The sequence below is a fragment of the Scomber japonicus genome, chromosome 4, assembly GCF_027409825.1.
Source record: "Scomber japonicus isolate fScoJap1 chromosome 4, fScoJap1.pri, whole genome shotgun sequence".
Classification (NCBI taxonomy): domain Eukaryota; kingdom Metazoa; phylum Chordata; class Actinopteri; order Scombriformes; family Scombridae; genus Scomber; species Scomber japonicus.
In genome coordinates, this window is record NC_070581.1 from 1,064,781 (window position 1) to 1,091,301 (window position 26,521).

General features: G+C 38.3%; 1 protein-coding gene across 3 annotated transcripts in view; it reads right to left on the bottom strand.

The window, feature by feature from the left end:
• Positions 1 to 4,882: 4,882 nt before the first annotated feature.
• Positions 4,883 to 26,521, bottom strand: part of LOC128356877 (paired box protein Pax-7-like) — a 58,194-nt gene continuing 36,555 nt past the window's right edge. For 2 of the 3 annotated variants that reach the window (XM_053317052.1, XM_053317050.1), the window contains exons 7-9: positions 26,051 to 26,247; positions 9,134 to 9,398; positions 4,883 to 5,056 (exon numbers count right to left, since the gene is read on the bottom strand). In XM_053317052.1, the coding sequence (XP_053173027.1) occupies positions 4,941 to 5,056; positions 9,134 to 9,398; positions 26,051 to 26,247 (578 nt within the window). In that variant the 3' untranslated portion in view covers positions 4,883 to 4,940. Of the gene's footprint in view, positions 5,063 to 9,133; positions 9,399 to 26,050; positions 26,248 to 26,521 lie in introns of all 3 variants that reach the window. The other variant, XM_053317049.1, reaches the window with a different exon arrangement.

Genomic DNA, 26,521 nt, shown 5'->3' on the forward strand with positions numbered 1-26,521 from the left:
TCAGGCTAATCTTGATATTAGTTTGCATAACTAACATTCTCATGCACTTTTTATTTTGGTCCTGAATAAACACCAGAATAAATGATGTACTGATGATCTCATATTTGAAGATCAACTATGCTGAACTGCTGAACTCCTTTTCCTTCCACCTCCTAACACCCACAACAACAAGCCAGCACAGCCTCTGTGGTCTTGGTCCAGTTGTAGAGCTTTAATGAACAGACAGTTAGGCCAGTACATTTGACACACCAACAGGCTGAGGGGAGTAAATGCCAATACAAATTTCCCACTAATCTAATACTTCATACAGGTAGAATAAATTATACGATGGCAACATACACACATGCCAAACAGAAAGCTGAACAAAACAAGCAGAGAAAGGACCAAGAGCAGTGTTCATATTACAGGGCAGACGGAGAGGGGGGGGGGGTCAAAATGATTGATCAGGATATGTGTAAGAGGTTTTGGGCTGCTTCCCCCCCTAATGTTATGTAGACTTATGTGTAATTATTCTGTGTGAATGTGTTATTTGTTGGAACAGGCATATCGCCCCCAAAAACACTGATCTGAACATAATAAGCTGTATTTTCATATTTAATTTGATATGTAGACTTTTCTTTTAACATCCCCCACCAACCCCCCCTTTAAAAAAAAGCCACAGTGTAATTTGAACACTGAACAAGAGGTAAAACAGGAGGGGTGGGGTGGGGGGTGGGTGAATGAGCATATCTGTACATTTGATCCTTAATGTTCTCCTTGGTTTGCTGTCAATGAAAAAATGTATATACACAAAGTTAACAGAGCCAGCGTCCAAAGAGTCCAGCTGGTTGTCGTGGAGATTTGGACAGATGATATTATAAAAGCTTCTGTCATCAGTCAGTCACCACAGGGGGCAGTCATGGACACCAGCGTCCAATGGGAATGGAGATGGATTTAGTTGAATTCCATTGCATCATCGTGAGCCCAAGGTTTAACACTGATACCCTTTTTTTTTTACCAACGCGGTTGGAGGACTGGTTCAGAGCTGGTGCCAGATCTTAAACCAGTTGTTTGCGTTTTGACAGCTAAAGAACCGGTTCTCACCCAGGAAAACCGGTTCCAGTTCAACACCACCAAAAAAAACCTAAATGCATCTTCAGACTGCACAATGGTGGAGATTTTGAGCCAAGCTAAAAGCCGTTAATATGTCACTCTATTAAGTTAACTTATTAAGTTTATCCAAATAACATCTGCTTGGATATCTGCTTCAACGTTTTTATAGATGTTAAGAGTTGCTTTATTTGTTAATGGCATACTTAATCTTGAGTATATAGTACATACTGATTGAGTATGTAGTAGACAGTATGTTAGCAAGTGCTTCAAACATAGCCAAACTGAACAGCATGGATGTATGTAGTCCATCATTGTTGTTGTACATTATTTATATCTATGTTGGATCATGAAGTGCTTGAAGTTGGTGTTAATGTTGCTAGGAAACCAGGCTCTCTCACCAGGGGAAAAGCAAACTGGTTCTTAGAAGGTTTTACCAACCAGGAAGTGGCACCAGCACCACCAGCTCTAGGTCCAGTTGATGAAAAAGGAGGTACAGTGTCTCTCTTCACTGTCACCAAATACAGCACAAAGAAAGAAAAGAGAAACTTTCCTACTGCAGAAATATATTTTGATTGTTGGAATATTTTTCATGTGTGGAATGATGCGTTTAGGGGATTCTCTCATAGGTCTCCGTTTCTCCTCCGGTCTGTGAACCTCACATTGGTTTCCAGTGGACAGCAGAACACACAGCTCTCCAGAGCAGTGCAGTAGGTGTTGTGGAGAGTTTTCCCTTTGGTCAGTATGAGGGTGAATAGAAGAACACATCCTCACTGGAATGCTTTATGGAACTGGTGCAGTCTGTAGTTTGTACTACTATGGCAAACCACTTTATCAGGTATTAGGTTGACATTACAGATATCATTTATCTCTACATTATGACTAGTGAGTTTGCCATTAGTTTGCATGAAACCTTCATAGACACTGCATTGGATAAAAGCATCTGCCAAATGATAAAATGTACAGATATCATGGCAGTATGAAGCAATTGTGATAATCTGACACATGTATTGTGTATATCTGGTATAAATAAAGCTGAAGGGGTGGAAGTATAAATATTATATCTCACATGGTTCATTTGTTATTGTGTACATTTCCACAGCACTAATTCCATCAGTACATCACTCATACTCAACACTCTGATAAATACACGTGTCAATCACTTCTACCACGTCCTTCTTTCATCTGCTGTCCTATCAGTGATCCACAGCACTCCCTGCACAGACCTCACAGTAAAAGCCATGTAGAACAACAGGAATATACCCTTTGAGCCACTGGAAGGCTTTTAATATGAAACATTTGAGCAGGAAGTGCTGAGTTTCATGGATTGGATCTGAACAGCGATCAAAAGAGCGACAGAGTGAAATCAATTTGATTTATAAAGACTTTGTACTTGTGTGCTTGTATACTGAATTGATCAAGACAACAGGTCAACATGGAGAAAATGTTGAGTTTACATTGACAGCAAATTAAGAGGAAGCAGACCAGGAAACAGGGAGGTTTCTTACTAACATATTATAAAATATACCTTTACAAATCTCTGATATAAGCCTGCTTCTCTCTGCAGTTGAGGTATATAAAGAATTTATGGTATCTTCATTTATAGATATGCTCCACTGATGTTGTTATAGCCTCAAAATTTTCTCTCAGCTCACTATTGTATTGAAATGGGGTCAGAAGGTCAGTGGTTGGATCTGTGACACCTCCTGTCTGTATGTTGAAGTGTACTTGGGTAAGATACTGGAACCCCAAATTGCTTCCGATGGTTGTATTTTGCTGAGATCCAACACATTGACAGTGAGCTGAGAGGAAATGTGAGGGTTTCAGAACATACATAGACACAGAAAAAATAGGGAATGTATCTAAAAACCATTCTCAACCAGATTTGAAATGTGAGGGGCAGATTATATAAAGTTATGCTCAGTATGAACATTCTGTGTGATTTCTTATTCAAAGGGAAATGATGGAATGGAAAGTAGGCTTGCCATAGTATTACCTAGTGCTTGTTTTACCAATGATACATGAATGGAGCAGACATTAAATCACCAATCACAAGAAATGAAGATGATGAACAGAATTGTAATGATTGGTACCAAACTGCCTAGAGAAATATCACACTGCTGCTCAGTCAGGAGATGGTTTCACCTCCAACTATTTCCAAAGCTCTTCAGAAAGTCTCTCTGATAAGAACGACTGCAGCGTCACAACACAAACTCTCTTCAGGAATGGCTGGATGAATCCATATTGGTCTGCTAAAGAGGTGTTCATCTCCCTGACACACACACACACACACACACACACACACACATTTCTATAGGCTGATAGATTGTTTTGTCTTTTTAAGCTGCCAATATCTGCCAATGCCAATGCTGATATTCAGTATCTATAAAGTTCAAATCGAAAGTATTTCCCCAGAATATATTCCTCTCAAGGTGATTAGAAAACTCTTAAAAACTTTTTAAAAAGATGCTGAAAATCCAGTTTTTGTTGACTTCCAGAGGTTTAACCCACCAGTGATGCTTCAGTGCTCAGAAGCAGTCATGAGAGTGTCTGAGAGTAAAACTGCAAAAAGGACTAAAGAGATGAACAAAGACGTGGTTCCATTAAGGTTTGTTCAGACTGAAAGGAATTTTAATAGTGCACAATTGTATTTAATGTTGAATCAACAGTTTCAATGTATGCAAACAGATGTGAATTCACTGTTGGTGTCAGGAATTGAGGTAAAATGTGTCCATGTGGGTTAAAACTGTTTCAGCTTTAGAAAAAACCAACTGTGATTAATGTTCAATCTGAATGCATCATTACAGGAAGACTATAATGTTTAATAGAGCTGGGTATCATATAAAAAATGTCAATACCAATCCAAGTACTCTTAAAGTGATACTGATACCAACTGAGTACTTCATTTAATACCCATCATGTGAATAGAAGCACTAAACCACTCCTCCACATCTAAATGATTAGATTTTTACACAAATGCATTTCAAAAGTCTTCAAATTATTCATATTTAAGGCTTGTGTTGATTGGCTGTGAGCAAGTCCATCCAAATAGTCATATTTTCCAGCTCAGTGTACAAAAAGGATGGATTGCAGGTATCGTTTGAGATGTTTTGATGCTACTTGGTCGACACTCATAGAAGTATAGAATACTGATGTTTAAGTCAACTGTTTGCTGATCACAGAAGGAGAAGGAGGGATTTAGATGGTTTCCTTTTGTTTCAGAAACCACCAAAACCACCTGAAATCACTTGTTTGTCCTCCTAACATGTAAACAGCATGACATCATCGCTCTGACACTGATTTTGGATAGCGGGGGTAAGGCTCAGTCTAAATGGATTGACTGGAGAGCACTTTTAATTTCGTTGTACCTGGTGACAATGACAATAAAGATCTATTCTATTCTATTCTCAGGGTTCACATTATAATTGTTTCTATCGCTAGTTAACAGATATCCAGTGAAGTGGGATACACTGTGGCTGTGTACAATGTTTGATGCCATATGAACAACAAATAAAAATGTAAAAAAACACACTTCACAATGTTCCTAACTTTGGAAATTGTGGTGGTGGAGTTGGTCCCACGGGGAATGCTGAACACTGGACAGCTCAGTGAGTCACTCCTTAAACAGTGGAGAACATGAAATAAGGTATAAAAAAGCTAAATATCAGACCTGATCTATGACACACACACACACACACACACGCACACACACGCGCACACACACACACACACACACACACACACACACACACTGACACGCTCACTGGGAGATTTGTATGGATGGTAGCAGGAGGTGTGGGTTGTGCTGGTGACCAGGTGCCATGTTGTTTTAAATATGTTATAGGTGAGTACTAGTAAGCCTGGCCGGTCTCCACCTGCAGCAGTCCCAGAACAGCTGAGTGATCGGCCAGCTTCATCCTGCGCTGGCTGGACAGGCCGACGTTCTTAGCCAGGTAATCCACAGCAGCTGCAGAGGACACGAGACAGGAGGGAGTTTAGTCTTTTATTTTGAATTAAAGCTGTATGATGTTTACACAGAGTGATATATTCACACAGCAGATGCCAGCTTTTTATAAGTGTTCCATTAAATCAAATGGAAATATTTTTGGAGCCTTTTTTAAAAGTTTATTTATATCTTTTGGTCATAAGTTTTGGGATCCCCACTAGAATTTAAACCAAAAAATATTAATAATAAAAAAAATAAATACAAAAAATACAAATAAAATACAATAAATAAACAAAACACATACATCTGTAATACATACTGTGTTGCATTTGAACATGAGAAGTGTCAAAGGATAATGCTGTTGTGTTAGTCTAATACTTTCTGACTTTCCAATTCTGTAGCTCTCAGTACGAAGCTCTTTAATCTTTAAAAATACAACTCACAAATATATAGTTTCATTTATTAAAAAGCTCAATCATTTTCTAAACCAGCTGATCGCTTTAGTAGTAAGCACATGTTACTCAAACTGGAAGAAAAGGTGTGTTTGTGGAGACTATTTTCAGTAGCAGATGAATCCATATTTGGTGCTGTGGTGAGTGTTTCTGGCAGAAGGATGGTGTGTATGGGATTAGTGTATGTGTGTGTGTGTTTTCATGGTGATGAAGGAACATAACACTCTGATGTGTTTTTACAACCCTGTCACTTACATTCACTCATTTAAATACTACAGCATATGACGGCCCTCTGGCTTTTCCATGGCCCTTAGGTATGTGCCCTGTTTCTGGGCTGATTTGTGTGTGTTTCTCCCATCAGCTCCAGGTAAGCACAGACTATTAGTGTAAGTGTGTGCACCTAGCTAGTCCATCCAGAATTCATTTAGACATTTAGAATAAGCTAACCCCCTTCCTTTCTCTCTCACTTCATCACTATCTCTCTTTCATTTACACCATACAACACTACACATTTATCCATCCACTCACCATCATTCATCTACTGACCCACCATTTCACACATTACATTCATATTATGTTTGCAGTTTGTTAAAGAATAAATATGATCGTATTTTTTGTTTGTATTTCGCTTTTTTTGTCACAGTCTAAGATCCAACATCTCAGTAGTATATCAATGTCAATGTCATTTCCAGGAGACAGGGCAAGTTTTAAAAAAAATGATGTGTTTTAATTGAGTTTTTGGACAACAATGCAGCTCTATATCACAGAGAAGTAAGATATATCAGGCTTTGATACACACACACACACACACACACACACACACACACACACACACACACACACACACACACACACACACACAATACTGGATTGTTGATTTGCATCCAAACATGAGATTGACAATAAGAAGAAAGTATATTATAATATTTAAAGGCTTATCCTTTAACATGTATTGTGTTGTTGAATTGTTTGTCTGATCTGTGACTGACAAGAGAACAGCATGTCTGACACACAGAGAAAAGGAAGCAGGCAGGCAGACAGACAGACAGACAGACAGACAGACAGACAGACAGACAGACAGACAGACAGACAGACAGACAGACAGACAGACAGACAGACAGACAGACAGACGGTCGGTTCTTTGAAAGCTGGCATTAAAGCTCAGCACACTGGATGTAGGCCCTCCCTTGTTCACCTAGTGATAACTTCTCTTTTATAGAGAGAGGAGGGCTGACAGCAGATGTGATGTGACATGGTGTGTGTGTGTGTGTGTGTGCGTGTGTGTTGTGGCTATCGGAGGGGTGCAGTGGGTGGTGGGTGGTGGTGGAGGGGTGGAGATAAGTATGGCATGTCAGTTAGGATGCTAGTGTGCACAGAAAGGAAGCTGTCACTCTGTTCTGAGCACTGGGAGAAAGAAGAGCACCTATGGGTGGGCAGGTCTGTCTGCCAAGGTGCCAGTCACCCAGACAACTAGTGGGGGAGCAGTGTGTGTGTGTGTGTGTGTGCGTGTGTGTGTGTGTGTGTGTTTGTGCGTGTGCACAGGGGTTTAGTGAGGCCCTCTCAAGGAAGCTGTTTTTTTCCTGTCAACCAGATTTATACCTTAAATCCCTGTTGAGCAGTCACACTGAGAGTCTTCTGCCTCCAAGATAGAGCTTGATAACACACACTAACACACATGCACACGCACAAACATGCATTCTCACACACACACACACACACACACACACACACACACACACACACACACAAACACATACACTCACACAACTCAGCTATTTTGACAGTATGCACTTTAATCTGTCAGGTGCTTCCTGAATTAGAACAAGTGAAGAGTCAAATGTCTGAAGTTAAGTCAGTCTGCAGGAGGGGGGTGGGGTTGGGGGTGGAGGGGATCATTTATGGCATCAGAGACATTTTCTTAAAGTAACATTTTTTAAACATATTACTGCTGTAACGTTGATTATCATCAGACAGATGCACATTTTAAAGGAAAATCTCATCTTATTTTGAAGAGTACATTGTTAAAAAAACTAAACAATTAAGACCCAAGTTGTAGCAAACTGAAGTTATCCTTAAATGTCCAGAGGGATGTGTGGTAGCCCAGTTTCCTCAAGAATGACCTCATGATTTACATCCAGTGCAGATGTTCAGTGTGAATGCTGACAAAGCAGGAAGCAGAGGTGTGGATGGAAGAAGTCTTTCTCTAACATTAATCTTGTTGCTTGTTGTAGTGTGTCACATTCCATCATGTAGTATATACTGAGCAACAGGAACAGGAAGTGACTCATGGTGCTTTCTTTACATTATAGTGATAACATGTGACAGCTTGGTGATAAAAGAGAAAACATCCAGAGTTCTTCCAGGTTGTGAAGAGTAGAGGCTGAAGGACAGCAGACATGTTTCACTCAGTACTGTCTGTACTAAAGTTCATTGATCCTTCATTGATCAGCTGACTACCTTCAGCACAGCAGGTCTATTTAAATCAGAGCACAGAGTGGTAGCTCTGACAGTTATCATTGTTGTAGAAATATCTTGTGATATTATGATGTGATTGTGAAGCTGAACCCTTAGTTTGGAACATATTGTTAGATTTGGGGTTTTGCAGAATCTAATATCAAAGTTGTTGTTTGTCACTAGGGTTGGGTTGCTTATGTCCATAATATCTACAATGATGGGTAGTGGTAAACATAGAATACTTGTTTTCCTTAAAGGCATCTGCACATTTCTTTGGTGCAAATGTAATGACTTTTAACACCTTTTAATACCAATGCTGCTGAAAAAGAATAGGATTAATTAGACGACTGTATACACAGTTCTGAGTTTAAGAGGTGAGAACTAGCAAACTTATTTCTGATACTATAATAATAAGAACAACACTAAGTTATGTTATCATTTATATATAGTTAACTTTATGTATTTATTCTGTATAAAATGTTCTTGTAATAAAACTGCTCAGCAAACAGTGGTGAAGGACGTATTTAGATCCTAATGTCTTCAGTAATAGTATGCATTACCATGTTGTAAGTTTATCATGTGACTGCTGTACTCATACATATTATATTATGAGACAATAATGCAAAAGTAGGATTTGACAGTTGTAGTGGGTTGAAATGGAGCTCATTTAAACTCATTTAGGACTGTAACTAATGGTTACTTTCATTCTAGTTCCAACTGCTGATTATTTTTGACTGAAAAAATAATCAGAAAATAATGATAATAATGATAAATAACAATAATAACATTCACTCTGCCCCAGCTCACATCAAATGTAATACCTTGACCTCGTACAATTCCAGACATTTTGAGACTTTATTAGACCTTGAATAAAAAAGACATTTTAAGACTTTTGAAGGATCCATGAGGACCCTGAGATTGCACAATTTCAAATGCAACAGCGCATGAAGTCATTCTGCTCATGGTGCACTTCCAGAAAAAAGTCTTTATGAATGTCAGCACATGATGCAGTCAGGTGCAGTGTGCCCAGGTGGCTGAGTGCAAGCTGACACAGTTTAGTTGTGAGCTGGGATGCACTTGGGTATGTATTTTTTTAAATGAAGAGTAGTAATATAGTTATGTTTCATACTCTACTTGAACTGTGTGAAGTCATGATAGAGTGTAAAGTGATCCTGGAAGCAGCAGGACTTACTCTGGCCGTACTGACTGTACTGGTAGCCGGCTGCCACGGTGGGGTCCACGCTGTAACTGGTGGTGCTGTACGTGGGGGGGCAGTAGGACTGAGACGAGGGGAGGCTGTCCACCGTCTTAATGGAGGCGTCGGCAGAACGCTGGCTGCAGCTGGCTGAGATGGCGTTGGATGGAGAGGAATCCAAGGCGCTGTGGAGCGGTGAGATGGAGAAGTCGTGCTGAGGCTGTGAGGAGACTCCACTGGTGTTACTCAGGATGCTCATCACCTGTAAAAACACACAGGAACACATACTGTCACACACTATTTATTACACTACACAACAATAACTACAGCTAAAGATACTATATTGTTTGGTCAAAATGATACAGGAGAAAAGAAGGCAGGTGTGTAGGAGGAAGTTGAAAAAAATCTGCCACACACTGTCTCTCACTACAGTTAGTTGAATTAGTTACAGTAAACAGGAAAGAGATTAACCCTCACATACTGTTCATAGTCTACACCCTCACAGTGTGATCTGACTGATCAATAAATGTGATTAAACCTTGATTCATGTTTCAGAGAGCAGAGAGAGTGTATTTTTTAGCTTTTACACCACTAAACATCTACTATCACACTATATCATGTCCTATTTGACCTAAGACATGAAAATATAACATAGACATAATGATGGAAATGTATTTTATGTCAAGTGAAAATGAAGTGTGGGGTTTATTGTAGAACCATTAGAGCCATCAGCCTTATTAAAACTATGAACTATTCATTTCACTAAAACACATGTCAATAGATACAGAGATAATTTGACCCACAACAGACTCAATGGACAAACATTAGCAGCATCTATACAAAAGTATAACATTTTTGTGCATTTTGGGCCACAAAATTTCAGAATAAAAGTGTTTTTACAGCTGCCACATATTAAAACTGCTCAAACACTATGTAAGGGTTAATATGAGCGCCAAAACAAACAACCCTCAATACATCAAACAGCACACAGTTATGTCACTAAATGTATGTGATGAGTCTCACTGATTGTATAATATTGACAGCATCATGAGCCAAAACACAACATTCTCACTAAACACTGCAAGAAAACCAGAAAGCACCTCAGCATCTACTCACATACATCAGTATGTGACTTTGTGTCTCAGTGTATTCACCTGTATTAAGAATGGATGGTGGGAAAGCCCATTGAAACCACTTCTGAGCTCTTATTATTGCTTCACCAAATAGAAAATAATGTATTTAAAAAAAAACTACACACACACAAAAAAAAACAACATAAAAACCTCCTTTCCATGTTGTCTTTACTTTTGAACTGCTTCCTGTCTGTTAGTTTTTCAGTGATTAAGGGGCCTCAAAAAGCTGGCAGGCCTGTTAATGGTGCTACACATTCAAAGAGAAGAGAGAGAGAGAGAGAAGGAGTGATAGAGAGGCATAGGTAGGAAACATGGAGAGGGGGGAGAGGGGTAGAGCCTCAAGGACCCCAGGAGGTGTCAGAGCGTGACATGGGCGAGGAGGTGAGGGGGTTGAGGGGGGGGGTTTCCAGCAGCCTGACACTTCTTTTCAGGCCAACAAGGAGGTGGCCTGTCACTGCAGAGCGGCCCATTGTGTTGCTTGAAAGTGGAATTTATTCAAATCTTCATATTTAGCATAAACTCACTGACATCAATTAAAGGCACTTGGATCACCGGGTGAAATATTTGGACAACCATAATACGAGAAAGCACCGGGGTTCCTCCCAGTGACAGAGAGGAGCTGTGTGCTCACTGAACAACTAACTGAGCTGTTTAGTGTTCATACTCTCAGGCCTGAGCTCACAGCAGCTCATACTCACTTCAACTGCTTTATTTGCTTTCTTTAACTTAAAGTGCTGCTAGTCAATGTGAACTTAGTGCTCTAATGTTCTGTGCTAAGTGGTGTTCCAGTCATTTGTCAAAGGAATAGTTTAATGTTGTGATACTTTACTATATTGAATGTATATGTGTGTATCTAGTATACAGAATGAGGAAATAGATTAGAAATCCTTCTTAATAAACAATAAACCCATTATTACTCTTGTACATAATGTCACAATTATTTTCATTATATTTTTAATGCTATTGCCTTTTCAATTGCTTTCGTACTTATAATTTATTGTTCTTATTATTTGTATTGATGCTCTTCTATTTTTTTACTGTCTACTTTGCTGCTGTAATAATGCAAATGTTCCCATTGTGGGACTAATAAAGGAATATCTTATTTTACCTTATAAACAACGTTCTAACTGGCCCTTATGATGTGACTGTATCATTCTGAGCTTATTTATTTGATATGATATTGATATTCTGATGTTATTGTGATAGCTCTGTTTCTATTATGTGATAAAATATAGTTTATTTCCAGTGTTGATAGTACCAGATGTTTCTGCCTTAATGAAGCTCCTGTGATGTTGAAACCATTCTGTTACACAACTAAATAAAGAACTCCCTTTTTTCCTCTTTTTTCTGATTCAAACATGAGTTTATGGATGAGTAATTGAAAAAAAATGGTAGGAATAAATAAATGTACACTTATTTCTTTTCCAACACGTAATGTTTCATTTGTGTTGTTTATGAGAATGTGTTTATAGAGATTATTGTTTATTTATTGTGTTGATTATGTTTATTGTTTAATTCAATTTATTGTTATTCTTGTTTTTATTTATCTATTTATTTTTATTTGTACACTGACTAACTGGCTTAAATACGTCTACCAGTTAATAAGTGATTCAAATAGATCATTTACATCTGAATCTTTATTCACTGCTATAGTTACATGAACGTATAAACACACACACAGACTTCATAAGTGTGTTAGATCCATAGAAAGTCTCTTCAGCACAATATTTTCATTTTTATGACCGCATGGATACCACACTATAAGTATATAGGTAAGTATACAGAGTGTTCAGCAGCAAGTTTTCCTGATACTTAGTGCTGGTTATCCTCCTATAACCCAGCAATGGTAGTATGAAGCAGTATGAGGAAACTAGTATTAGAGGTGAGCTGTTTCTGGATTCTGATGTTTGTCTGTATGTATTGTTACTGCTTCCTCTTAAATATCTGGTTCTCTGTCCCTCAGTCTCTCTCTTCCTCCTTCATCACTCAGCTCAGACTTTTGCACCTGCTACAGATTAGGTGGTGGTGCAGCTACTGCAGCAAACATGTTTGGGACTTTAGAACATTTTTCTGCCTCCAGCTCCAAACATTTACATTTTTCTCCAGCACTTTCTCTGTGCCTTCTTTGCCTTTTTTCACTCCCTTACTTTTGCTCTGCTTCTGAATACATCATCATTCATTCTGTCTCTGTGTTTCAGCTTGAGAGAGGGAAGCGTGTGGGCCAAAGGACCACATCATAGAATGTGATTGTGCAGATATAAGATGAAAGATAAACCAGTGATCCAATCATGTGATCTCCCTGTGCATCAGCCCAGCAGGAGATTTGCTAACTACCAAGCTTTGTTTTGTTTGTTGCTTTCTGTTCTTGGTTTTTTTCTGCAGCTGATAGTTGTTACTTACAGCAGTTAATGCAGGGCTTCTTAAACATTCCCAGCATGCATTTCTCTGTGACAAACACACAGTGACTAAACAAGTCTAAATGTGTGCACATCCAGTCACACTCCTCTCAGACAGCAGACACACCTGTGTGTGAGGAGTCTACTTGTTGGAGCCATTTGATCTGAATTACATTCAATTATCTGCATATAAAAGTATCTGACTCAATGCTCTCTCTTTCTCTTCTTCTGTCTCTCTCTTTTTGTTGATTTGTCATCAGTATCATCATAATTCCTGGTAGCATTATCAGTTAAACAATGGTTTACTCATATAGAAAGGCCCTTGATGTAGGTTTGACTTCCATCACAGTGTCAGAATGAATGGGTTATAATTCACCTGACTCATAATTGAGACACTGCAACAGGTTTGAAAATAATATACCTAAATTAACTAAATATGCAGTAATGTAGCTGTTACACCAGTTATGTAACTTCAAGCATAACTTACTTTGCAGTAATAATATTGGGTTACTTCCATACAGGACTAGTTTATAAGTGAGAAATGAAAAGGTGGGTTGTATTGAGATTGTGCACTTCACTGTTTAACTGTGACTTCTGCTTCTGATGTATCTCCCAGATCTCAGCAATGAGCCTGGTGAGTAAAATGATGCTGATGACATGTTACAGTACAGATGATGTTCATTTTGAGTATATACTGTATGAGGTAGAGCCTGACCAATATATCAGTCAGACAATATTATCCTGATGTTGGTCCACTACAGATATTTTAGTATCCGCATGTACAGTATGGTGTCTGATATGTGCCAATATATATTTTACATTTTATGTTTATTTAATCCCTTTACTTAATCTAAGTTTAATATGTTAATATGATATAATAATATGATTATTTTAGAGATTGTGTATTGTATATTTTTATTTTTTTTTGTCATTTCACCATTACAAAGGCTACTATTTGTCAATTTTGAATCAATCAATAAAGTGTACCTTACCTTACCTTATCTTATTGCATATGTTTGGCACAAGTGTTTGACCACATTTAAAGGATCACTGCAAATCAATGTGTGTTTATGTATATATTGTGTATATATAAGATATATACACAATATATACACACAGTGTATTTATTGATATAAATATGTTTTAAATCACTAACAACCATATTGGCATTCTCCAAAAGACTAATATCACTAATATCACTCCTGTCAGCTGTTGTATTAATGTGTATCTGACCATACACCAGACATAATCAATAACTTGACTTCTTGTAGATACAGAATGAAATTGTACAGATGATGAATAGAGTGAGTACAGATGTGCTATATGTGAGTCAAGGTGATCTTCTCACTGACCAGATGAAAGCCAGTGAAAAGTGATGAAAAAAAAGCCCAGACAGAGATAGACAGAAGGTAGATGAGGTGATAAACCTCCAGGTCAAACAGTGTGAGGAGTGTTTAAAAGATGAAGAGATGAGAGGAGGACAGAGGTGTGCAGATGTGCCACAGTTATCTCTGTTCCACACACTACCATCTCCCACATTCCAGTCTATTACTATTAAACTACTACTTAAAACACACTCAGCTGGTACTAAAACACTCTTTCAATCATTTACTGTATCTGTTTTTGATCTTCCAATCTCTCATGACCCATCAAAACAGTATCTATATCCCTGTTTGTCTTTTTAATCAAATGTGAGGCTCAAGATTTAGCAGATTTTGGAGCATTTTCTAAATGTACACAGCATTTTGAAGTGTGATGTCTCAAGCTACAGTGTTATATTACAGCTTTAAGCCTTGTATATTGTTTGGTTGTGGTTCCAAAATTGTAAAATGTGTTGTTATATTGAAATGTAGTTCATTCAACTGAGGCTGTTCCAGTTCACAGCATCACTAATGGTAACTACATCACCACACTGATGACAGAGGAATGGGACTACTACAATATTATACAAATCATACAGGTTACGTGCAGGGTTGGGAAAGATACTTTGGAAATGTAATAGATTACAGTTTACTAGTTACTCTATTTAAAACTATTTCAATGACTTCATCAAAGTCATGTAACTTATTACATTTGATGATTTTTCTAATTTTAGTGAAACTCATTAAGCACCAAAATCTAAGTTCAGCTGTTTTTCATGGATACTGACATGATTTATAAGAGAGATCATTTCTTATAAAGAAGATGTATCTCTCATTTAAAATGTATTCATTAGTTCATGTAGATTTTGGAATATAAAATAAAGATATTTGATGAGAAAAGTCAAAAGTGTGACATGAGCTTAATTGGTACTGTGACTCCATTTAAGCTCCAAATAAACCCACGTCATGATTTATTTACTAAATATAAAAATATATTGATTTCAAAAAATTAAAAACAGCAATATATGTATTCAGTAACATGATAAATATAAAAAATGAGGAAAATCTTAAATCTTAAAGGTGACTTCAGATGGAACCTCCTTTTATAATCATCAACATCTTCATCAGTAAGTGTCATTTAATGACACATTGTTTCTCAGTAACTGGAACACATTACACTTACATCTAGACTGTAATTAAATGACATAACACCATTACTCCCCTACACTGGTAATGTGCTCAGAACCATCAGTGGTTTGGACCAATCAGCATCCTATGAGGGTTCTAGTGTGATCTTGTGAATCCAGCTGGCTCTCAAGGTTAGATGGTAATAGAAGGTGATAGACAGGTGGTTCATCCAATCACCTGTCAACTATTTTTTCAACGTTCTAAAACAGTTTCCAGATGGTTCTGTGAAACAAACCGTCTGGTGTGTCACGTTAGTATCTCATCACAAACTATCAACAAAACAAAAAGCATGCAATGATTTATTTTAGTGGCCATAGCACCAACACATGTGTCTGCTCAGCTGTTAAGATCACACACTTCTGAGCCAGCTGAATTCCAACATGGTGACCTAAAAGACTGTTGGGGATTTTGGGGCCTTATTATGAGAGCTACATCAGGTAGTGTAGGATCAAAGTAGAAGATGCTTGTCACATTATTGCAGAGGCTTATTGAAACCTCCTCCCTTCACACCAGTCTGATGGTGCGAATCTCAAAGTTACAATTCTTGTTAATGTTTTTGTCACCCACTTCACACAGTGATTGGTCAGGTATGTGGAGGTGTGACAGTAAACATGCTTTAAAACTCTCTCTCCACATCCTTTCTATTTTATACACAAAACTACTTCCATCACTTACTAATGAGTGTAAAAACTATGGATGGACCTTCTGATGTTTTTACTGTGATAAATAAATACAGTCTATGAAAAATTACTACTGTCACATATGAAACATGCTGGACAGGTGACTGATAGACAAGCTACACAAATATGGGATTTATTTCACTTTTACAGGAGAAAAGGTTTCAATGATGGATTATCTCAGGGACACTAACCCAACAGGATGTGTGTGAAAGGGAACATGTGTGTGAGGAGGGCAGGTCATTCTATCATCAGGATGTAAGTGTAATACCAGGACTAATATGCTATTATGAGTAACAGCAGCAGAGAACTGTCAAAGATGTGTTTGAGTCACACTGGAAAACATCTGACTCACTACACATCATGATTACTATTCTTTGATAACCAAATTAAAGGGATCTTATCCAAAAACTGAACAGGTGGAAGTGTTGACATTTTTCAACGTAAAGTCAAAACCTACCTGCCCAGTCTTACTTTAGATTAAAAATGGTTGTATTGTATTTGTTTTGATGTTTTAAATGTTTTAAATGATGTTTAAATTTTATTATTATCATTCTAGAAGTTTTATCTGATTATTAATTGTACTCGTTTTTTGTCTTTTAATATGTTTTAAACTTAGTTTTACTTCTCTTTTGTCTTTTTAATCTATTTGAACCTCGTTTTTAGTCTAATTTAGCTTTTCCTCTTATTCTTTCTTAGTTTTCATTTTATTTAAATTTTCTAAACATTTTAATCATCCTTATTTTTCTCTTGCATGCATTTGTCTCAGTTTTTGTCTTTTAATTTGTTCGTTGTTTTTGTTCTCTCATTGTTTTATTCCTTTTCTGTCTTTTTATCAGCTTGTCAAAGCACTTTGAACTACACCAGCCTGTATGAAAGCTGCTATATAAAATAAAGTTTGATTGATTGATTGAAAAATATCAGATGCTACATTTTCCTCAGATATTTCATAGTTTCAAATAACAGTATCATCAGTGTGTGTGTGTGTGTGTGTGTGTGTGTGACAGTGAGAGTTCATTTACTCTTGATGTTAACTTTCTTCAGCACATAAGTGTTATTAGCATCTAAAGCATATGATGTTGCCTCATTGTGATTTAGCCTAAAGTGTCAGGTTGAGCCTGTGTAGTGGGCGGGAGCAGCAGCTGGGATTAAGGCTGATGTGAAGATGGTGCTGGCGTTCTACACCATCTATCACTGTCTTCCATGGAATTGTAAGTCAGACAGTAATTGCAAAGCACATGGAGCATGTCAGTGTTGAATGCTGAATATCTGATGCAATCAGAGGTGATTATGAGATCAGCTAATGCTATTTCCCTTCAAGCACATGTGTTTTATTTTTTTCGTCAGAGGCCATAATCCTGAAAATCCCAACTCCCCCATCAATCATGAAAAAATAAATCAAATGTCATTCATAACAATTTCGTTATGAGGAGGACATGTTTAAATATGTAGCGCTGTAACAATGAATAAAACATCCTGAGCCTGACTGAACTAAAATACATATATCCTATATCCACTATATAAACTGGATGATAACCTGAGATGTTTTACTACTGTCATTGTAACCAGCTAATCATTCAGCAGCCTCAACTCAACCTCTACTTACTCACATGTTCCTGGGCTTTCAGACAAAGTCAAATTTGCAGATCTCAAGTGTCATATGTTTCACATTAAAATCAAGGCTTAAATGGCCTAACCTCTGGCTTTCCTGCTTTTTTATAACAGCAAAGCAGAGATGATTGTAATTGATGAGAGAATAAGAACGCTGTCACTGTTAAATAGAGAAACTCTGAGACTGCTGCCACAATAATTAGAGACAGTGTTTAATCATACTGTAATTAACTGATAACTTCATTGATTTTAAAAAGCTATTGTTTTTGAAAAATAAAAATAAAATAATACAAAACAGCTGGCTTTTGCCAACATATAATATCTGACCAATCAGAGCTCCTGCAGGTGAGACTTTATTTATTTTACAACAACTTATAGATTGAAAAAATTCAAATTCACAAAATGGGAACTTTCAGTTTCAAGACATATGATAGGCAGACATTTTTTTAATGTTATAGTTATACTCTTTTTAAAATTTTAAATAATTTTAAAATGTTTTTTTTTAAATAAAAGACAGAATAATGATAAAACATCATTAATAGTCAAATTGATTTAGTCAAATTGATTTAGATTGTTGTCTTTAATCTATTTTTAATTGGTCAGTGCATGACTGTAGTTAAACACAGTAAAAGTCTCCAGTTACTGTTGTTGAAATGTAACAAGAAACTATTACAATATGTGCTTTAATTAGACCTCTATAGAAAATCCACAATAACCCCATCCTCAGCAACAATAGACTCAACCACGGCTGAAATGTTTTCAATAGGTTCTAATACATGCTTTCCAGGTAACTATTTAGTGTACCAGTACATCCACATTTAGACATTTCCTTTATGTGAGAACAATGAGTAGTTCAATGTTCCTGCTCCTGCAAGGGTTAAATCTCTCTACATGGCTCACATCCAAGAGGGGGTTACACTTCTACTCTTACAGCTTATAGGGAGAATATTCATCTTCTTATTTTACACCCTCTGCTCCTCACTAACACCACCCCATCACACACATGCACACACACCCTCCTCCACCTCCTCTACATCTACTCCAAACTAACTGCTAACCTTTAATGATTTGGGGCCAAGTGGCTCTTTATCAGAGCAGGCTGGGGTCAAAGCAGATGATGGAAGCGAGCAGGAGCTGTTTGCTCTAGCAGCAGGGAGTCTGCTCACTGAGGGATGTCAGGTCAAACAGCAGCTGACACTGTTAATATCTGCTCTTCCTTACTATAATGACATGTAAATAAACAGAGAGATGGCTCTCAGCTGGAGGCTGACAGGCAGAGCGCTGCTGGAAACAGCAGGCAGCTGGGTCCTGAATGCTTCACACACACACACACACACACACAGAAATGTGCTTTCAGACTGACACACTGTGCAGTGCAAATATCTATACTTGATTTGTGTGTGTGTGTGTGTTTGTGTGTGTGTGTCTAATATTATTGACAGTATATTAGATGAATTCCTTCAGAGATGTAAGATAGGCAGCGTGGTCCTGATCCTGCACTGTTAGTTTGATATGTCTTATTTAATAGCCTTATAAACCACTATGAGAGCATCATTGACTGGTTCAGGGGATGTGCTTAATGTAATTCATGCACATCACATGACTTATAATTTGAGAATTTGTGCCTGTTTTTAAAATTGTGATATTGTATGAATGCCAGTCTCCAGAAGATAATCATTGTGGTAACATCCTGACATGTTATCTAGCATCACTGGTCCATATTAGTGACATCTGCTGAGGAAGGTTGGATGACCTTTGATCTAGTGTAATGTCTTCTGTTTAACAGACAGATAATGATCACATTTACTGACACTCTGACCTCTCAGATGATCTCTTTCAATATGTATCATTACATGATGACCAGTGCCACCACATTCATTCAGGTATCATTTTACACCATGTCATTCCTTTCAAATGATATGTTTAATACTCTGATGGTAGGTTAGAATGGAGTGACCAGACGGACTTTTTTGTATTTAGTGTTGTCAGTATTTTGTAAAGTCGTATTTATTTCAGAGGATATTCTTCTTCTGAGTTCATTTTTTTAATTAAAAATCAAAAACAAAGCTCCATATTCTACCTCATATCTAAGGACATCAATCCTTTTCTACTCTAGTAATAAACACCTACAGTATATAGTATGTATATATAGTATAGTGTGCACAGGCCTCCACCAGACGCTGTAGAGGAAAGCAGTGAATATATGATGTGTCTATATGCTCAGTGGAAGTAGAGCTGAGAATCGTCACATTATGTGCTCTGCTTTAGACCTTTTCATCCTGCAGCGTTGTGTTAGTCACACACGATGAATGTAAATCACATTCCCATATATTTGTCTGTTTAATTGTGAATGCAGCAGCAGCACACATCATCTGTAGAGAGGATGTGACACCCGTACACATATGGCCTTACATTTACATAATGCTTCCATTTGTCCACAGCCAGTGTATAATGCAGCTTCCTATTGATGGTGGTGGGGGTGTAGGGGGTGTAGGGCAGGAGAAGAAAGAGGAGTGGGAACATGTGGATGTGTGAAAAATGGTGAGAAAAATCCAGGTAGGATAAAGAAACGTGGTTAGCTGAAGTCTACTAACAGCTCAAATCAATGATGAATGCTAAACTAAGACATTTTCCCTCTGGTCAATCAGAATCAGATATTCTCTATCGTGACATATATAAACTGATGACATAAATGAAGCAGCAGATTGAAGTTTCATCCAGAGGTGCTTTAACACATTTCTACAAACCCAGAGCTCCATTTAGTTTCCAGGAGAGGAGAAAAAACATCCCATTAGTGGATATGATTTAAATTCCTCTGCTTTCTGCCATCTTTCTTGAGTAGGTCTTCTCTTTTATTTATTTATCTACAATAAAGCTCCTTGCTTTGCTTCTTGCCAAACTGAAGCAGAGTCTGTTTTTCAGATGATTTATAATTAACAGCAACCTCCCTCCAACCCCCCCCAAACCCCCACCCTACTCCTCAGTATGGGAATGATGTAAATATATGCGCTCATCCTTTTTGATTTGTTGACATGGGAGTGTGCCAGTTGACAGCGTGCCCAGTCAAAGGGCTTAATACTACACATTTTAATAGCAGCTGAGACTAATATTAGGCTCTGCACTCATTGACATTCAGGTGAAACACAGCCGTGTCAACACACTGGGAGTTGAGGGGCTGCAGGAGGAAGGGCACAGGAATTGGGGGTGTTTTTATTTTTTTGTATGGGGGAGGGGCTTGAGGTAGAGAGATGTCACAACCCAATTTTTTTTTACGCCTCCCCCCCCCCCCCAGTGTCTTGCAGCTCTCTGTGTGCCCAGGCTTCTTGATTATAATTCAACACATTCGGTCATTGATTTTTAAAAATTGGTTACTGTGTTAATGGACATGTACTGTATGTTGTAGTGGTGCAGGGGGTGGTGGGCAGTGTGAGAAGAGGCCCACCCCCCCCCCCCCCCCACCCCCCCACCCCCACATCACCACATCCCCACACCCCCACCTCCTTATCTCAGGCCGACAGTTGTCAGGAATCACGAGCAGAGGCCTGAGTTAGCGAGGCAGGCAGGCAGGCCTGGGGATATGGATCAAAGAGACAGAGCTGGAGAACCAAAGCAGCTCTGATCCCCCTACACTGAAAGCCACTCTATTCTATCCTTACTTGCCCGCTCTCTCTCCCCCTCTCTCTCTCTCTCTCTCTCTCTCTCTCTCTCTCTCTCTCTCTCCCTCACCCCGACATCAAATAGCGAGCCAGAGAGCTCCACCATTCCAAAGCAGGCTAAATCTTCCTCTCACAACAAACTAGGGAGGAAATGAGAGTGCGAGAGGAGAAATGTGTTCTTCTTTTCCTGGTGTCATGCATTGATGTGTTGGGGTCACTGTGGAAAGTAATAGTTTCATCTTCAGTGCCAGGTCACTAAGTTGTCTGACCTGACAAAAAGGGATTAGTGATCCAGCATCACTGGCTGTCTGAGTGGGAAAAAAAATTCCTCACCACTTAGAAGGCTCAAAAGCAAAATAGATTTATGGGAATTTGTCAAAAAGTGTGGTTGAAATAAATAAAAAAAATGTAAAAAAGGCTGTATTTTTTTCAGGCTTTTTGAGGCAGGAGGGAGGTTGTAACAACACTGATGATGAAGCTGTGAAAAGGCTTTCTATTTACTCATGCAGTGCCGTCACAGAGATGGCATTTCATACTGTCATTTTGTCTTTCTGTCAATAAGACTTGGAATTGGCTGCACTCTCCATCTCCACATGAAAGTCAGCCTCTAATTCTTTCCCATTCAATTTCAGAGGAAACGGCTTGTGTGAATTACATTCCAAATGCAATATAGCTGTTTCAAATTGAATTATTGCCTGTCAGACGTACAGCATATGGTCTCCCTGCAAATTTGAAGTGGGATCTAAGGAAATTCGCCCTACATTGTTATCGCATGTAAATGCCTGGGAACATGATGAAAGGGTCAACAGCAGTGAACCCATAATGGAAAAGCTTGAGCTGGAACTCACAGCCATTGAGAATAGACTGAGAGGACAATAAACACAGAACGCAGCAGCATTCACTGCAGATGCATTTCATGTCAGGGATGAATACCATTTCAATCAAATGAATTTACCGGAGCTGTATTGATTTTGATTTGATGGGATTTCCTCCACAGTGAACTCCTATGATGTGTTCTGTCCTAACAGTATATATACATATAACAGCACTCCTGCCTTAAGCTCATACATATGTCTGAAATCTGGTGCAGCCTTCTCAAATTTTACCATTTGAAACAAATAAAAGGGTAGAAAATGAGAAACACGATACATGATGATGAAGGATCATTTGAAGATTTGATCTATACGTAGGAGGTGCTGCAGCAGAGGAACACACTCCCCCAAAATAGTCCTGGCAGAGCAGCTAGATTTTAATCTCTTCAAACCTTTAAATTTGCTTCTCAGTATCATCAAAGTTATAAACACAATGTATGACGGTCACTGCATCATATAAGCCACTGTATATGAATGCAGTAACTGAAATGTTCATATTGAAATACTGTGTCTAGTATCATTTAATATAGACTGACAATCAGAATTGCTTGACAATTTGTTCATGTAAACTGATTTATAATTGGAGGCGGGTTAGTTTATCCTAACCAATCAAAAGCAAGACTAGTAACCGTCCAGCTGACATCATCTCAGCATCATGAGTTTTTCACAATGGTTGAATAAAGATTTAGTTTGAACTAAACTTATCATCACTGACTGAGTGACTGTGTACCTGAGTGATAAGGTTATACTGGCTGGCCAAATGCTGCCACTTCCTGTATCTATTTCAAATTAAAAGCCCTCTTATGTTTGAGCTGGTCTTGGCAGGAACAGCCTTATTAGAACTACAGGAAGAGCAGCTGATGTGGGCCATGATACACACTTTATTTTAGATACACAAGTTGAAATAGAATTGAAAATAACATTGTTATTGTTTGTATTGATGCATGAGTGGTTTGTCAATATGAGGAGTAAAGACGTGAACGTGCAAGGTTAGAAGATATAGATATTAAAGGTAGTTGGTTTGACACCAAACACCAAAAATTGGAAGCAGGTGAACACAAGAAAACTATAAATCAAACTATGTGGTAGAGTGTTGTGGATAAGCAGAATATCATTTACATGGTGAAGAAGAAGGAACAGCTCATGAGTCAAAGCATAGCAGCACGTCTGTCCTATATGGAGCTTCTGTTATGTGAAAAGAAGCATTAAACTGCCTAAAATGTCACAGCTCCTCCACATCTAAATGCATTGTAAAAGTTTTCACAGTATTCATATTAATTAACTGAAGAATGCTTGTGTTGATTGGCTGTGAAGTCCATACAAATAGTCATACTTTCTAGCCCTGGGTATAAAGGATCGATAGCGGGGATCGTTTGATGGGAGATGTTTTCCACACTACTTGCTATTGATTTATTACCTTTAAGTATGGAGTGTCATTTATTGATGATTTCACTGAGGTAAACAGTACAGGAGCATTCAGCAAGAACTACAAAGCTAACCATACAGCCACACAAAAAAAAGAGGTGGAATATGCTCTATGAATCCATTCCAGGACAAGACTAAATACAGAGAGTCCAGGACAACTCAGATCTGAAGGTGTCTGCTGTGAAGTTCTGACTGAACATCACCAGAGAACATAGAAAGTGTCTGTTGATTTCTATGAGACCAAAACTTCAGCCACTCATTGACTACAATGGATATAGACAGTTTTTAATTATCCAAATGGTGCAGTACTTTTACTTACTAACACTGGTTTTTATTTCATTTTATGTGGAGGTAAATTGAATAGCACATCTAAAACACAAAGTCAAACATCTAAGTGGAGAATAATAATAAGAATGTATGTATATAGTGGATTCCCGAAGTGTGGTAATCCCTAATGTAAACCAGTGCTGTGTTGTTTAGGCATGGAGAAGGCGGCCATGGCTCTTGATACATATGCAGGTTTCTTTTTGTAGCATTAAGCCTCGACACAACGATTAATAAACATATGAGCTGTAGAAAGAGCTCTGTTATCACCAACTCTCCAGCAACAACGGCAAATCTCTTTTTTGTCACCAAATCCTCACGTCTCTCTTCTCATCAAAGAAAAAACAGGAGGAAAGGAAAGTCAACTGGCGCCGAAAAAGCAGAATAAAAACTGCCAATAAAATATGTAAAAATAGAGTAATTGCAGACAAATGTGGTGTTTGAATTTGAACTCTTTATAAACATCATTTCAATCTTATTTACTGCACGTTAGGAGGATGTTGTGGGTTTTTTCACTGTCCGCTGTTTGTGACTAACTGCATCAAATTTCATCTTCAGCCAGTGATGCATTGATATTCTGCCACACACACACAAGTCCAGTCTGGTTTGGAATGGTTATTGTTCAAAGAGCAGGACAGGAGAAGGCCAACTCTTTGTGAATGAAACAAGCTGTGTTTACATGGACTAATGACTCTGCACTGCATGATAAACTAACCCTGTTACCACACAGGAACACTGACATTAGATGATTCTGTAAAAGCCTGCATTTTGTTCACTGGCAATGTTTTAATGTCCAAAAACTGTCGCTGTCTAATATGTGTGCATGGCCAAGGTTAGAGAAAGAGTCATCTCAGAACCTGCTGGCTAGCTGAGAGAACCCTCTACAACAACAACTACAACTACAGATTCAGACTCAGACTCAGACTCACTTTAATGGTCATTCTCATGCATTTGCATACATAAAAACAAAATAATGTTTTGCTTAAAATAAAACCGAGAGAATAAATAAAAAGAGGATACAAGGCAAGACATTGCAAGATTTTCTAAAATAAGTATTATAAATAAATAAGCTAAGAATCAAATAATAATAAAGTGACTTCTCCAAAGTGCAAGTGCTTCACTTCAGTCATTTCAGTGGCAGTTCATTTATTTTCAGGTTCAGAAGCCTGACTGCTTGGGGGAACAAACTGTTAAGCAGTCTTGTTGTTCTGGAGCAGATGCTTCTGTACCTTTTCCCCGATTTCATAAGGGAGAAAAGGCTGTGGGAGGGATGAGAGGAGTCTTAAGTGGTACTGCAGGCTCTGCTAATGCAATACAATCATCACTATGAATATATAGTTTAACTGGATGGTAGAGTCCACGTCATAACTATAAAGACAATGACTGTTTAGATGATATCGTTGGGATCACTTTCAGATGAACGATTGAAACACTGACAGCCAATCAAAACCCTTCCCCTAAACCATATTGCACAACTAAATCTCCTTCCAGCCTGACATTTCCAGTAAGACTTCAAACCTGCAAATATATCATCTTCATTCTGAGAAATGACTGACTACTGGAAGATCACAGCTAGGGGGGGCCACCAGGGATTTTGGGTCCCATGAAAAGACATCACATTGGGCCCCACCACCAAGCACAGACCCCACCAACCATGCACAATTAACCACACCTCCAGAACCCAAGCGAACACTACTGTGCATATTCAGTGGGCCACATAACACCAGGACATGTTGAATGACCTCCTACCTGTCAAACCATTCAGTACCATTCTGCTTTTCCTTTCATCAATCATAAGTGGGGTTTCTCACAACATTATCATAACAGCATGATGGATATGTTGACCAAGACTTTCTCTTGTCATTGTTTACAGTCTGAGTAGCAGTTTCATTCATCTCTATAAACACATATATCCATATCAGTACAGATAAATAAAAAAAATCACTGTCAGATGGTTCTGAGATTGCAATCCAGCCAATGTGCCTCTTTTTCTCTCCTGCATGCAACCAAAGCCCAAATGTGATTGGTGGATAGTACTCAGGCTACAAATGAAAACCAGAATGCTTACAGTACTAAAATCTGTGTGTTCTCTGCACTGAACACAGAGACATTAAAGTGACTGTCCTAAATAACAGAGGTTCTTGCTGGGATCACACTGATATGTAACTGTCTAAATGTTTTATTCTATCTACTTGACTTCATGACTGGGCTAATGTTACTTTGAGGGCACATCGTGGTGTATAAATATCACAGCAGTCCAGCAGGTGTTACCTGTGGGGAGAGTCCGTTGCTGACGGAGTTGACATGGTTATTAGGTGCAGAGCTCATAAAGGAGTCGGAGTAGCTGGAGAAGCCATGGCGGTTGGAGGTCAGACCATAGGCCGAGCTGCTGTCAGTGCTGGACAGACTGCTCTGGTGCATAGTTGATGGAGGTAACGGCTGGGGGCGGTGAACTGTACCGCCACCGTCTGTAGAACAAAACACAAGAGATGATCACAGTATAAGACTGTATGCTAATCCTTTATCATCCTTTATGTTTGTATGCTTGTCCTGTATGTGCATGTGTGTTTGTTTCTCTCTTTATACAATATTATAACATTTTTGTTTTTTATATTTTGCCACACAAAAGAAAAAAATAATTGATAATAATTGTGATAATTGTGGCTTCCAGTTAATTATGCTGCAATGATCAATTTATTGCACTTTACAGGCCAGACAGAGCTCATCTTGACTGTGTCTCCA